The sequence below is a fragment of the Oncorhynchus mykiss genome, chromosome 12 (genome assembly GCF_013265735.2).
Source record: "Oncorhynchus mykiss isolate Arlee chromosome 12, USDA_OmykA_1.1, whole genome shotgun sequence".
Classification (NCBI taxonomy): domain Eukaryota; kingdom Metazoa; phylum Chordata; class Actinopteri; order Salmoniformes; family Salmonidae; genus Oncorhynchus; species Oncorhynchus mykiss.
The window spans coordinates 66,122,781-66,136,477 of NC_048576.1; the positions used below are offsets into that span (position 1 = coordinate 66,122,781).

The window sequence follows — 13,697 nt, forward strand, 5'->3', positions numbered from 1 at the left end:
ATGATTTCACATGTGAAACCATTTGGTTTTGGAACACTTCACATGTGATGATATGTCACATAACCTTTCACATGTGGATTTAAACTGATACCCTGCAAACAAGAAGGTGCTGGAATGTCCCGAAGTAGCCACAGTGTTTTCCACTTACATATGGCTACATTATGTATGTTTATTTATATAGTAATTTTTACTCAACATGTCCTCACCTGGGATTTGAACTCTCAACTTCTTGCTTCACAGCATTCTGATCTTCCTGCTATGCCACTATTTCTGTGTCAGTGACTGATTGCTCCTGTATTCATACACTTTGGACTTTGTATAATACACCCAATAAAAGCTATTATATTTATCATAGTGATTCAGGAGTAATACGCCCCTAGACAACTATACAGAAAACCCTTGAAATGCTAAGATAAGTGAAAGAAATCAATGATGAGAGAATAGTAAGATTAACTGATAACTAAATAGCAGTGCAGGTGACACTCTTTCTCCAAGTGCAAAGATATGTTATAAGTAATGAATGCGTACTAGCAGCAGAAAGATCACTGTAATCCAGAGGTTGTAAGTTCAAATCCCACATGAGGTCATATTGAAAGGTCAGTACTAAGTGATCATGTAAAATGCAATCATATTGTCACTGATTAAAGAATTGTACATCTTTTTTTATAACACATTTAACTCAACAGCGTATCACCTACCTTAAAACACCGATACCATTTCACATGCGAAATAACTGTTTTCACATTTTGAGCTGAAATGTTCAACAAGAGACACGTGAGTTCAGCTGTTCGCATGTGAAACTATATGTTCACATGTATTCAATATACATTGAGAGAAAAACACATTCCTAATATTGAGTTTCACCTCCTTTTGCCCTTAGAACTGCCTCAATTTGTTGGGGCATGGACTCTACAAGGTGTCGAAAGCGTTCCACAGGGGTGCTGGCCCAAGTTAACTCCAATGCTTCCTACAGTGGTGTCAAGTTGGCTGGATGTCCTTTGGGTGGTGGACCATTCTTGATACACTTGGGAAACTGTTGAGCGTGAAAAACCCAGCAGTGTTGCAGTTCTTGACACAATCCTGGCACCTACTACCATACCCTGTTCAAAGGCACTTAAATCTTTTGTCTTGCCAATTCACCCTCTGAAGGACACACTGTCCCCATGGCTTAAAAATCCTTCTTTAACCTGTCTCCTCCCCTTCATCTACACTGATACACGTGGATTTAACAAGTGCCATCAATAAGGGATCATTGCTTTCAGCTGGATTCACCTGCTGTTCCTAATGTTTAATGCACTCAGTGTAGAGGTCACACGTTAAATGTTGACACCACCTTTTCATCTGTGAGGAGAATAACAGGTTTTCACCGTACATGTGAATTGTAGATTCACACGTGGAATTAGCATTCACACACGAAAAACTTTCACAGGTGAAAATCAAACTTGCACTTTCATCTCGTGAAAAATGTTCACGAGAAAATCTAACTTTCACATGTGGAATTGCATTTTGATGTGAAAAACGTTCAAATGTTGTCACATGTAGTTTCATGGTATCACATGTTGAAATGGTGCATCCCTGTGTTGTCACATTTGTTTCAAATGAGATCATGTTTTCACATGTTGCTTTTACATGTTGCCACGTGATCACATTAACTTCACATAAGATGACATGAGAAATTCATGTTTTTTTTTTCCATAGAGAAGACACATCAGGGCTTGATTAGCTCTAATATCGTGTGCTCTTTTCAGGCCTGGGTTCAAATAGTATTTGAAATCCTTTCAAATACTTAATCTGTGCTCGATTGTGCTGGCCTGGCTCAATAAACCAATAGATTATTTTTTTTAAACAACACAAACCCAGCCCATCAGGCACTGAATGCAGGCTCAAGCAAACGCTCAAAGTATTTGAAGGACACTTTCTTCTGTTATGTCTTACAGTACAGTGAGAATGCAGAGCACGCCGGCATGGGCACCATTAGCCTGTGTGCTGGTAGTGTTGCATTCCTTCCTAGTAACCCATGCTACCTGTATGACATACCCCAGCTGTCAGTACTGGAGCTCCTTTTGCTAAAGGAGCGGGAGAGCACTCCCAGGCCAGATGTCAGATGAGTGGAACAATTACCTTGTGTTTGTTACACAAGTAGGCACGTAAGCGCACACGTACGCACACAAAACACACACAAACACACACACACACTGATCAGTAGTGATCCTCCTCTACTCTCTGGTATGTGTATATCTGCTCCTTCTCTCCAGTGGGCCAGTGGCATTTGTGATAACATTATCGGTGTAACTAGACAGCCTGATTGGTGGAAGTCAGTAAATGTCCTCCCTATTATCTCTGTCATCGCCTTGGTGACGACTGGCATTTATTCCACTTGACTGATGAGCTCTGAACATTTATGTCTGCCAGGGTCTAGATACTGCAGTCAAAGCTGAAATATCTGTCTCTGTAGCTACAAATGTACTGATCTTCTTAACCCAGAGGAGCTCTCACTTGACACTTTTCCCTTTTCTGGATTCCTTATAGAATTATCGTGTGCCACAGTCGTGTCTTTACTATAATGCATTCTTGTTATGAATGAATATTGCGTGGAATTGCTTGATGTTTCTTTCTCCAATGTCCCATCCACATCCCAAGCGACTTATGAATGAGATGTGTTGGAGAGAAAGAGAGGGAGAGAGAAAGAGAGAAAGGAATGATGAATTAAAGGAGAGGAGACTGATTGACTTGGGTTGTTTGGATGCTGTCTTGTCCTTCTATGCCACAGCTCACTCACCCTTTACGTGACATGCTCATTTCCTCGTTCCTGGTCGGGCAAACCTGATTTAGTCACATGACACAACCCAACCCGCGTCCTGGGTGAGGGGAGGGGGGGCGACAAAATTAAATTAGACCCCCCAAACTGGATGAGACCGCTCGGAGGGACGGATGGGAGGAGAAAGGTGCCCTTCAGTTCAGAACTCCTCACTGGTCCTCCCTGTCTTCCGTCTGTCATTGTCTGGCTGTCGCCTCTCATTGCTCTCTCCCTCCTCGCCCCTCCTCCCCAGTCTCTCCTCTGTTTACTCGTTCTACCTCTCTCCAGTCTGACTTCTCTGTGTCTGACCTCTCCCCGACTCCTCCTCATCAGTACTCACCTCATTGCAGCGTGTACAGCATATCAACGAGAAAGAGAGCGAGATAGGGGAAAATATACACATCCTGGCTTGGCTGCCTGCCTCTCTATTTCACTGGGGCAGTCATCTGTGTTACATCTATTATCTTTTATTGAAGCAAGGGAGGACAGCTCAAATTCTTTGGTTATTACACCTTTTAATCCAAATACATACATTTGACTCTCTGTCTAAAGGAAACAAGACATGTTGAATTACTACTCTCTGTATGGTGAAATAACTCTGAACAGATTGCCAATTAAGTGGCAGTTATCAATGGATCAGTGGATACGCATTGTTAACGTGGTATCATCAATGGTGTAGTGGATATACTCTAATTTTGCTAACATTTTCCCGAACGACCTGCCCGGCGAAGTAAAGTCGCCCTCTGAGAAACAGTGACATATACTCCGAATGACCTAAAATGATGAATCCCATATTGGTCTTTCACAGTCAGGACAAGCCAAGATGTACTGTGCAAGTAGTCTAATATTAGGCCTACTATTGAAATATATAAACGAGGATGTCAACTGAGTCAGAAATTCACAGGTTTCTGATTTTTCCCCATTTCTTTAAGGTTTTTAGCTCTCAAAGTCACATTTTTTTTAATTGAAAAAAAATACAGAATAATAATCTGAAGTTCTAAGTCAACACCAATGCTTAAACCACATCAGAGTTGTAGTTTCCCTTTAATTCAAGTGTGCAGGCACTTAGCACTGTTATTTGGTTAGCAGTGTTTCTGTAGCGGACTGCAATAGCATCGAATAGTCCCCGCGATATGCAACTGTTCAGGGAAGTCAGGAACCAATACACGCAGTCAGTCAGGAAAGCAAAGGCCAGCTTCTTCAGGCAGAAATTTGCATCCTGTACCTCTAACTCCAAAAAGTTCTGGGACACTGTGAAGTCCATGGAGAACAGGAGCACCTCCTCCCAGCTGCCCACTGCACTGAGGCTCGGTAACACGGTCACCACCGATAAATCCATGATTATCGAAAACTTCAACAAGCATTTCTCAACGGCTGGCCAAGCCTTCCTCCTGGCTACTCCAACCTCGGCCAACAGCTCCGCCCCCCCCCCCCCCCCCCCGCAGCTACTCGCCCAAGCCTCTCCAGGTTCTCCTTTACCTAAATCCGGATAGCAGATGTTCTGAAAGAGCTGCAAAACCTGGACCCGTACAAATCAGCTGGTCTTGACAATCTGGACCCTCTATTTCTGAAACTAACCGCCGCCATTGTCGCAACCCCTATTATCAGCCTGTTCAACCTCTCTTTCATATCGTCTGAGATTCCCAAGGATTGGAAAGCTGCCGCAGTCATCCCCCTCTTCAAAGGGGGAGACACCATGGACCCAAACTGTTACAGACTTATATCCATCATGCCCTGCCTATCTAAGGTCTTCGAAAGCCAAGTCAACAAACAGGTCACTGACCATCTCGAATCCCACTGTACCTTCTCCGCTGTGCAATCTGGTTTCCGAGCCGGTCACGGGTGCACCTCAGCCACGCTCAAGGTACTAAACGATATCATAACCGCCATCGATAAAAGACAGTACTGTGCAGCCGTCTTCATCGACCTTGCCAAGGCTTTCGACTCTGTCAATCACCATATTCTTATCGGCAGACTCAGTAGCCTCGGTTTTTCTGATGACTGCCTTGCCTGGTTCACCAACTACTTTGCAGACAGAGTTCAGTGTGTCAAATCGGAGAGCATGCTGTCCGGTCCTCTGGCAGTCTCTATGGGGGTGCCACAGGGTTCAATTCTCGGGCCGACTCTTTTCTCTGTATATATCAATGATGTTGCTCTTGCTGCGGGCGATTCCCTGATCCACCTCTACGCAGACGACACCATTCTGTATACTTCCGGCCCGTCCTTGGACACTGTGCTATCTAACCTCCAAATGAGCTTCAATGCCATACAACACTCCTTCCGTCGCCTCCAACTGCTCTTAAACGCTAGTAAAACCAAATGCATGCTTTTCAACCGTTCGCTGCCTGCACCCGCACGCCCGACTAGCATCACCACCCTGGATGGTTCCGACCTAGAATATGTGGACATCTATAAGTACCTAGGTGTCTGGCTAGACTGTAAACTCTCCTTCCAGACTCATATCAAACATCTCCAATCTAAAATCAAATCTAGAGTCGGCTTTCTATTCCGCAACAAAGCCTCCTTCACTCACGCCGCCAAACTTACCCTAGTAAAACTGACTATCCTACCGATACTCGACTTCGGCGATGTCATCTACAAAATGGCTTCCAATACTCTACTCAGCAAACTGGATGCAGTTTATCACAGTGCCATCCGTTTTGTTACTAAAGCACCTTATACCACCCACCACTGCGACCTGTATGCTCTAGTCGGCTGGCCCTCGCTACATATTCGTCGCCAGACCCACTGGCTCCAGGTCATCTACAAGTCCATGCTAGGTAAAGCTCCGCCTTATCTCAGTTCACTGGTCACGATGGCAACACCCACCCGTAGCACGCGCTCCAGCAGGTGTATCTCACTGATCTTCCCTAAAGCCAACACCTCATTTGGCCGCCTTTCGTTCCAGTTCTCTGCTGCTTGTGACTGGAACGAATTGCAAAAATCGCTGAAGTTGGAGACTTTTATCTCCCTCACCAACTTCAAAAATCTGCTATCTGAGCAGCTAACCGATCGCTGCAGCTGTACATAGTCTATCGGTAAATAGCCCACCCAATTTTACCTACCTCTTCCCCATACTGTTTATATTTATTTACTTTTCTGCTCTTTTGCACACCAATATCTCTACCTGTACATGACCATCTGATCATTTATCACTCCAGTGTTAATCTGCAAAATTGTAATTATTCGCCCACCTCCTCATGCCTTTTGCACACATTGTATATAGACTCTCTTTTTTTTCTTTTTTTTTCTACTGTGTTTTGACTTGTTAATTGTTTACTCCATGTGTAACTCTCTTGTTGTCTGTTCACACTGCTATGCTTTATCTTGGCCAGGTCGCAGTTGCAAATGAGAACTTGTTCTCAACTAGCCTACCTGGTTAAATAAAGGTGAAAATAAAAATATAATAAAAGTAGCGGACACGAGAGTGAGTTTGTTAAACAAATGGCCACAGGATTGATGCAAATGATCATGATTTCATTTTGCCAGGTAGGCAGAGGCTACTTTAGCATTTCATTGAGAAGGTTTTTTGGGAAAGCCTTTCCATCTACCAGAAGACAGTTAGGCCTATCGTTAGCATCTCAATATGTTTCCTGTTCCTTCTTCGTTTGAAACCTGGATGTTTTACTTCATATTATGAGGCATGTCTTACCTTGCTTCAAAGTAGCCAAGCCAAAATATGACCATAGAAACCTCATTTGCGCTCTCCTGTTCTATAGGCCTATTTTTCAAATCAACTTTCCTTCATTGTTTAGCAGCCAAAGGCATTATCCTAGTCATAGTAGCAACCCATAATAGTTGTTGCATCTTTAGATCTCTAATGGTGTGCATATTGCTTTGCTTAAAATTTGGAGAAATAATAGTTAATCAACATTTTAACCAAAATATTTGGATCTGTTAAATCAGCCTTATTCATTGATACCTCGAGTAAACTACTTGTGGGGATTAAGAAGGGAGGTTACACAATGCCCACTGAAAAAACTGTGTATACGGCGTATGCTTGCGTATACCTGCCACTACACCACTGGGCATCATCTGATCTCCTGCAGACATGCATGTGGTGCCCGGTTGTCAGTGAGTTTAACATACTGTACTATAGATGGCTAATCTTGGGGTTGAAATGTAAACGCAGATTTGTTTTGTCTTGTTTGGATCCACAGACTCCTTGTTGGAGCACCCAAGGAGAAGGCAGAGTCTGGCGTGAAGGCCAATGAAACAGGAGATGTGTATACCTGCCCTGTAAACGTTGCCCAATCAGATTGCACCAGGATGAACCTGATTGGCTCAGGTAGACATTGTGTTTTTGCTGTTGTTGCACAGAGTTGCTAATTCTGCTTTAAAAAATGTAAGGAAATATTATAGGACATTTGGACTAAGAATAGATGCTGATTGTTCCACAAAGGTACTATCCATTTAGAATGCCACAGAGGAAATGTTAATATCAAATCAACTGAAATAAGGGATTTGAAGAGGAACATAAGGAAGTCATTTGTTCTGATTCCTAAAACAAATGCCTTATTGTTGTATTGTTATGAAACCCAAAGCACAGTGATGGTGAGTGGTGTGATATACTGTGACCTTTCAGACCCTGACCTCATTGAGGGTGAGGACAGGGTGGAGGATATGTGGCTGGGGGTAACCGTGGCCAGCCAAAGACAGCCAGGGGGGCGAATTCTGGTGAGTAACTTCTTGTCTGCTTATTAAAGCTTCATTGGTTCAAGAGGTCATCAGTCAATCCTCTGGTGACCCTCCAGACCAGCAACTCTCCTTTCTGAGTTTACTGAACAGATTAGTGTAAATTGCAGCAAAAATGCATTCAATATTGATATGAATGATTATCTCTGGCAACTTACTGTATCATACTACTTGATTAAATGGCCAAGTATTGAATGACCAAGACAAAGAGGATCACATCTGATTCTCTCTCTCTCAGACCTGTGGCCATCGCTTTGTGAAGTTACATGGCGTATTGAAGCTGCGTCAGATGATTGGGAAGTGTTATATCCGTGGTAACGACCTGAACTATAATGAAACAGACATGCACTGGCAGAACCCTGATCAGGTGTGCAGCCACACTAAAGACATCACAGGTGAAGTCATGTGCAACATGGGCATCTCTGCTGCCATCACTGACACAGAGGTCATCGTGGGCGCCCCTGGCAGCTTTGAGTGGCAAGGTAGGCATAGATTTGTTTGAGACGGCAAAAAAATACATCCCACGGGGACAATATGGTCAGTAAGGTTAAGTACAGTCATGACCAAAATGATTGTCACTCTTGATAAAGACGAGCAAAAAAAAAAAAAACGGTATAAAAATACTTTATCAAGGGTGACAATAATTATGGTCATGACTGTATGTTAGCCTGGTCTGTGTGTGCGGTATGTCAACACCATATGGTCATTGTCATGCTAATCGTGTCAGTTTTTGTGGTTGTTTCATATTTTGTTCTAAAATGTCCAGTGTGTTGTTCTGCTTCTATTTCAGGCAATGTTCATGTCTCCTGGATGAATCCAAATGTCATCTACGACACCAAGAGAAGCAGCTTCCCCAACTTTGGTAATCGACGGCACATTTACATAGGTAAACAATTTTTTTATCTTGCTTTACCCAGGAAACGTCTATATACAGATTTGAATTGAACGGGTTTTTAAAGTTAACAGTGAACATGATGTGTGCGTTTTCTGTTGTCAGTTAACCTATGTTGTTAGTACGTCAGTGTGTAGTAGTTAGAACAGAGTGGCTGCATGGCCAGATGCCTCTTCCTGATAGCTAAACAGCCGTACCTTCTGCGCATGTGCAAGATACTCTACTTTACGAACAATTTCTTAAGATTAAGATCAGATCACGTAAGTGAGACATAGTATTTTTTTTAAAGTTAGTAATAGTATGTTGTTTGTTGTTGTTCTTTTCCAGGCTACTCGGTGGCAGAGGGCCGAGGCCTCCTCAGCCAGAGCGAGGACACAGTGGTGACAGGGGCTCCTAAGGATAACAAGGATGACGCCAAAGGCTCGGTCATTCTGACTGTGAAGAAGTCGTCGACGTCAGGGGACGGGGACCAGCTGAAACCCTACCTCACCCTGAGAGGCGAGCAGATGGGCTCATACTTTGGGAACTCCCTAGCCGTGGCAGACCTCAACAATGATGGGTACAGTATGGATTATAACTTTGTCTTACTTACTCCTCTTAATCCCCATGGTACATAAGTAACTTGTTTTAAATCATTGATCTAGCTTATTTTGGAATGAATTTAACTGCAATATCAATTTTTCCTGAATTGATTTAATTGAAATACTATTGGCTGAACCCTGTCAATGAAACAACACTCTCTGTTTGCACATTTTCGTAGTTGGATGGATCTGATCGTCGGAGCCCCGTTCTATTTTGATCGGAAGAAGGAGCTTGGTGGAGCGGTGTACGTCTATATGAACGAGAACGGCTCCTTCCGGCAGAACTCCAGCATCATACTCCGAGGCCCTAGAGACTCTGCGTTTGGAATGGCTGTGGCTGCCATTGGAGATGTCAACCAAGATGGCTTTCAAGGTGAAACATTTTAATAAACCAACATTTTCTCACACTTATAAAGAACCTAGGATAGAAAGTAATTAAAGGCCCAGTACAGTCAAAAATGGGATTTATATATACTTCCACTCTGAGGTTGGAATAAAATAGTGACATTTATGATAATGCACTTTTAGTGTAAGAGCTGTTTGGAAAAACTGACTGAAATTTCAGCCTGTTTTGGTGGAATGGAGTTTTGAACTGCCTCGTGACATCAACCGGCTATAAATGTCCTAATAGACCATTATACCACAGCGTTGGTTAGAAGGGCATTCTAGAATGGACATTAAAACCAGATAGCGGGACAGTTGGAAAAGATATCTGGAAAGTTTATATCGGACACCTTGCAATAATGATGCAATATACGCCTACACATGCAGACCTTACTTGCTACAAAGTTACAGAAAACTAAACCAACAACCACACAAACTGAAATAGGATAGATTGTAAATGCAGGCCCAACGAGGAAGAACTTAGTTAGCTAGCTAGCATTGTTTTGATTTTTCAGAGGCATATTGATGAACATGAATTTCTCCAGTCCCTATGTTGCAGTCACAAAGCAAGTGGCGCTATGCTGTCAAATCCTTCCACGTTTCTAGTTTGACAAACTGTTTTCAGCAATGGTATTTTTCAATTCAGTTGTCATATTGGCAGATTTGCTAGCAACTAACTATTTAGCTAGCTTCTAGCCTAGTGTTTGATAAGCAATGTGATCTCCTCGTAATGAACTGGCAAAATCGGGCATCATCAGCTCAACGTTATGGATGTATCCAAATGAATGTCAATAGAAAACAGCTTGAACAGAAGCAAATGCAGCTATTTTGCTGTTATTCTGGCTACGGAGGTTGTGACTGTGTTAGCCATCGCTAGTTGGCTATAGTAACTAGCAAGCAAGGTACAATGACGTTACCAGCGAGCATGGCTACAACGGAACTAACCAAAATACGAGAAATTATGAATCCTCTTATAAAAATGGAAATATCAACGGGAAATTGTTTATTTCTACCAGTAAATGTGTGCTTTAGTATTGTTTTCTTTGGCAGCTGTGGTGTAAGCAGGATAAACACCTCCGTTCTGTACATTAACTTGGAAAAATGAACTTCGCTGCGTCATGCACTTTTCCAAGGTAAAGCACAGAGCTTCGGCGTTTATCCCCTTACATAAGAAAGAGAGTTCCAAACCTCACTGCCAATAACAGCTAGTTTTCAGTTTTTCCCTCCCCACTCAGGCCACACCTAGACAGTCCCTAGCAAAATGAAAAACAATCACATTAAGGTACTGTTACCCAGAAAATAATTTGATATTGAGATAAAAACGGCTGCATTGGACCTTTAATCTCTCAGAAAATAGAGTACAGTATTTAAGAATAAGCTACAAATATAATTTTACAGCATTGCTGTCCTGAACACTATACAGTAGATCACCATAATGTTTTTGACACTGGTATTATGAATCTATCATGTGCCTTTCTGACATGAATCAAAGCTGTTTGAATGGGATTTTGACAACATTTCACTCTCACCAAGTATTGGCTCAGTGCTGAGTGCTGACATTAACTTAAACGGATAGAACATTCCTGACCCTCAGTGATGGAACAAGGCTTTTGAAGACCTTTGTTGGAGACACAAGAGCCTATAATTTCTATGTCTTTCTCTCTCTCCCCCTCCCTCTCTTCACAGATATTGCAGTGGGCGCTCCGTTCCATGGAACAGGCAGGGTGTTCATCTGGACAGGCAGTGCTGAGGGCATCTCTCAGGAGCCCAGTCAGGTATGGAAACACACCCTTAGAAACAGGATCTAGGATCCTCCCTGACTCCTAACCTTAGCCGTAAGGGTATTACATGTAAAACTGACCTCAGATCAGCATCTACGGGTAAATTCATCCTATGGGGCTCGTGGTGAGGAGAGCTGCACAGCTGAACAGATGAGGAGCGATTTCTGTTGCAACATCTGGTTGTTGTATTGACCTCCCTCTCCTCAGGTGATTGAGGGGGAGGATATAGCTGGAGGTGGGTTCAAGACGTTTGGCTACTCCATCAACGGGGGGCTAGATGTGGATGAGAACCGCTACCCCGACATGGTGGTCGGCTCACTGGACGACCGCGTAGCCTTACTGAGGTAGCTAATCACAACAGGGATCTGTTGTTGCATTTAGATGTATATTGTGTTTTCGTCCATCTCAGTTCTCATCCTTCGAACCAGACATATTGTTTAATGCACAGCAAATCTATTGTATCAACCATAAATCCCTAATGTATGGTATATGTTCATGTTGTTATCTATTTGATCAGGGCCCGCCCAGTCATTCACCTCATTAAAACTCTTGAAGTGACGCCAGGGATTGTGGACCCTAAAGACTGTGACAACTGGTAAGATTTTGTTTGGTATAATTGTATTTGGACATAATGATCTCTTTTCAATGCTTGAGGATACTCAATGTTTCAGCAATAGTGATTAAACCCATGTTATGACCCTGAATAGGGAATCCCTGACCATTTGAGTATGTTTTTCTGTGTTTGCAGTGTGGAGGTGGAGGTCTGTTTCAACTACACACTGAGCACTGGGGACAAGGACTTCAGGAAGAACGTCAGTGAGTGTGGTTCCTTTACAACATTGTTATTAGATGACCACTGCTCTAACACTAACATTGCTATTTTAGTGTTGATCAGTCATTCAAGTGACCTCATGACAAGATTGCCAACATGTATTAATGTCATTTCCGGAGCTAATGGAATTCTATTTAGCCCATTTAATTAAATTTGGTTCAATTGATTTCAATTCAATACAGTTTATTTATCCCCAAGGTACAATTGCAAGCCGAGGATGCATCGCGTTAACATGAGCCCTAAAGGGCCATTGTGACTGTTGGTTTCATTTGTGCCTAGCTATTAACTAATTGGTGAAAGTGATTGATTGGCAAGACAGTCCAGCCAATTAGTGCAGGTTGTTCATCAAAAGGGGGAGGGTGTAAATTAGCAAGACATTGTTGGAGTTCGCCTGGCATTTTCCCATACCCCATGTGGGCGGAGTTGGCTCCTTTTAGACCATTCTCTACCCACCCGGGACACCGGGCCATGCAAAACAAACTCCACCATTGTTACCCTTGAACCTATGAGCTTGTCAAGAAACACACACATAACATCTCTAAAAATACGTTTTTTATGACATCACTGGCTTTGTCCCCTTTCTTTTGTAACCAAAATCATAAATCAAATGACAGATACCTAATATAATTATCTAAATAAATCTTATGTCTGGCATACAGTATGTACGCAAACACAACTGTTGGTTTCATGTGATTTCAAATGTCCACACAAAGCCTACTTGCTCTTATTGTTTTTATTAATTGAAGCCACTTTTTTATTCAAACAATGGGGATAAAAGCTGCTAAATGAATGAATAAATAATTGTTATGAAATTCCCTGTAGTATGTATTCTAGCATTTTGTCCCGTGTCCTCTCAGCTGTGAAGTACACTGTGGAAGCCGACCTAACACGCCACAACCACCGGGTCCGTTTCCAAGACAATGGCCTGGACAGCTACACTGGTTTCTTGTCAATGCCATCTGCCAAATGCAAAACGCTGAGGCTCGGACTAGTGGTAAGGAACTGTCACCGACATAACCTATTGTGACCATGGACTGGCTTTGGTTTTGAATTCCTCTCCTCCTCCAGGGTCAGAGCCCTGTATCATTACTGATGATCTGCTTGTTGAGATTTGTTGGATAAATGCTTGAAAATAGCAAAGGGAGTTACCCTAACCATGTCTCGCTGTCTGTCCTGTAGAGTCCCATCCGAGACAAGGTGGAGCCCGTAGTCTTCTCCCTGAACGTATCCCTCCATGAGGGGCATCCCAAAGCCCGGCAGTCCCTGCAGAACCTGGATGCCTTCCCTGTGCTCAGTGAGGGAAAGGCCAGCCATGTCAAAAAGGAGGTTAGACCTAATGTTTACTCAGTTAATGTTTGATACCAAGGTGTGACTACTCATAATACTGTTTTGAATGTTCCCCTTTACACAGAATCTCCACTATACTATTTGTGTGTGTGCCTCTTCAGTTACTGCCCACGCTTTGTACTCTGGGGTTTGTTGATAGTGTGTTGATGAAAATAATATTAGTTCCATAGAGAATAAGTATACTTGCTTTCAACTTCTCTCTCTCCCTCCCCTCTTTCTCTATCCCACTCCCTCCCTCACTCCCACAGATTCACTTCCAGAAAGACTGTGGCCCGGACAATACGTGCCAGAGTAACCTGCAGATGAAGGCAGAGTTTGCCAATGAAGAGCAGACACCTTTTCCCAGGTACAGTCATCAGAGGTCAGGGATCAAAGGTCCTGACTAGAG

The 13,697-nt window shown here is 42.9% G+C and overlaps 1 protein-coding gene across 4 annotated transcripts in view; it reads left to right on the forward strand.

The window, feature by feature from the left end:
• LOC110538062 (integrin alpha-3) overlaps positions 1-13,697 on the forward strand; it is a 37,347-nt gene that overhangs the window by 17,438 nt on the left and 6,212 nt on the right. For all 4 annotated transcript variants that reach the window (XM_021624623.2, XM_021624624.2, XM_021624625.2 and 1 more), the window contains exons 2-14: positions 6,958-7,085; positions 7,383-7,474; positions 7,731-7,974; positions 8,283-8,378; positions 8,712-8,943; positions 9,145-9,338; positions 11,036-11,124; positions 11,338-11,474; positions 11,648-11,725; positions 11,879-11,946; positions 12,820-12,956; positions 13,142-13,288; positions 13,558-13,655. In XM_021624623.2, the coding sequence (XP_021480298.2) occupies positions 6,958-7,085; positions 7,383-7,474; positions 7,731-7,974; positions 8,283-8,378; positions 8,712-8,943; positions 9,145-9,338; positions 11,036-11,124; positions 11,338-11,474; positions 11,648-11,725; positions 11,879-11,946; positions 12,820-12,956; positions 13,142-13,288; positions 13,558-13,655 (1,740 nt within the window). The remainder of the gene's footprint in view (positions 1-6,957; positions 7,086-7,382; positions 7,475-7,730; positions 7,975-8,282; positions 8,379-8,711; positions 8,944-9,144; positions 9,339-11,035; positions 11,125-11,337; positions 11,475-11,647; positions 11,726-11,878; positions 11,947-12,819; positions 12,957-13,141; positions 13,289-13,557; positions 13,656-13,697) is intronic.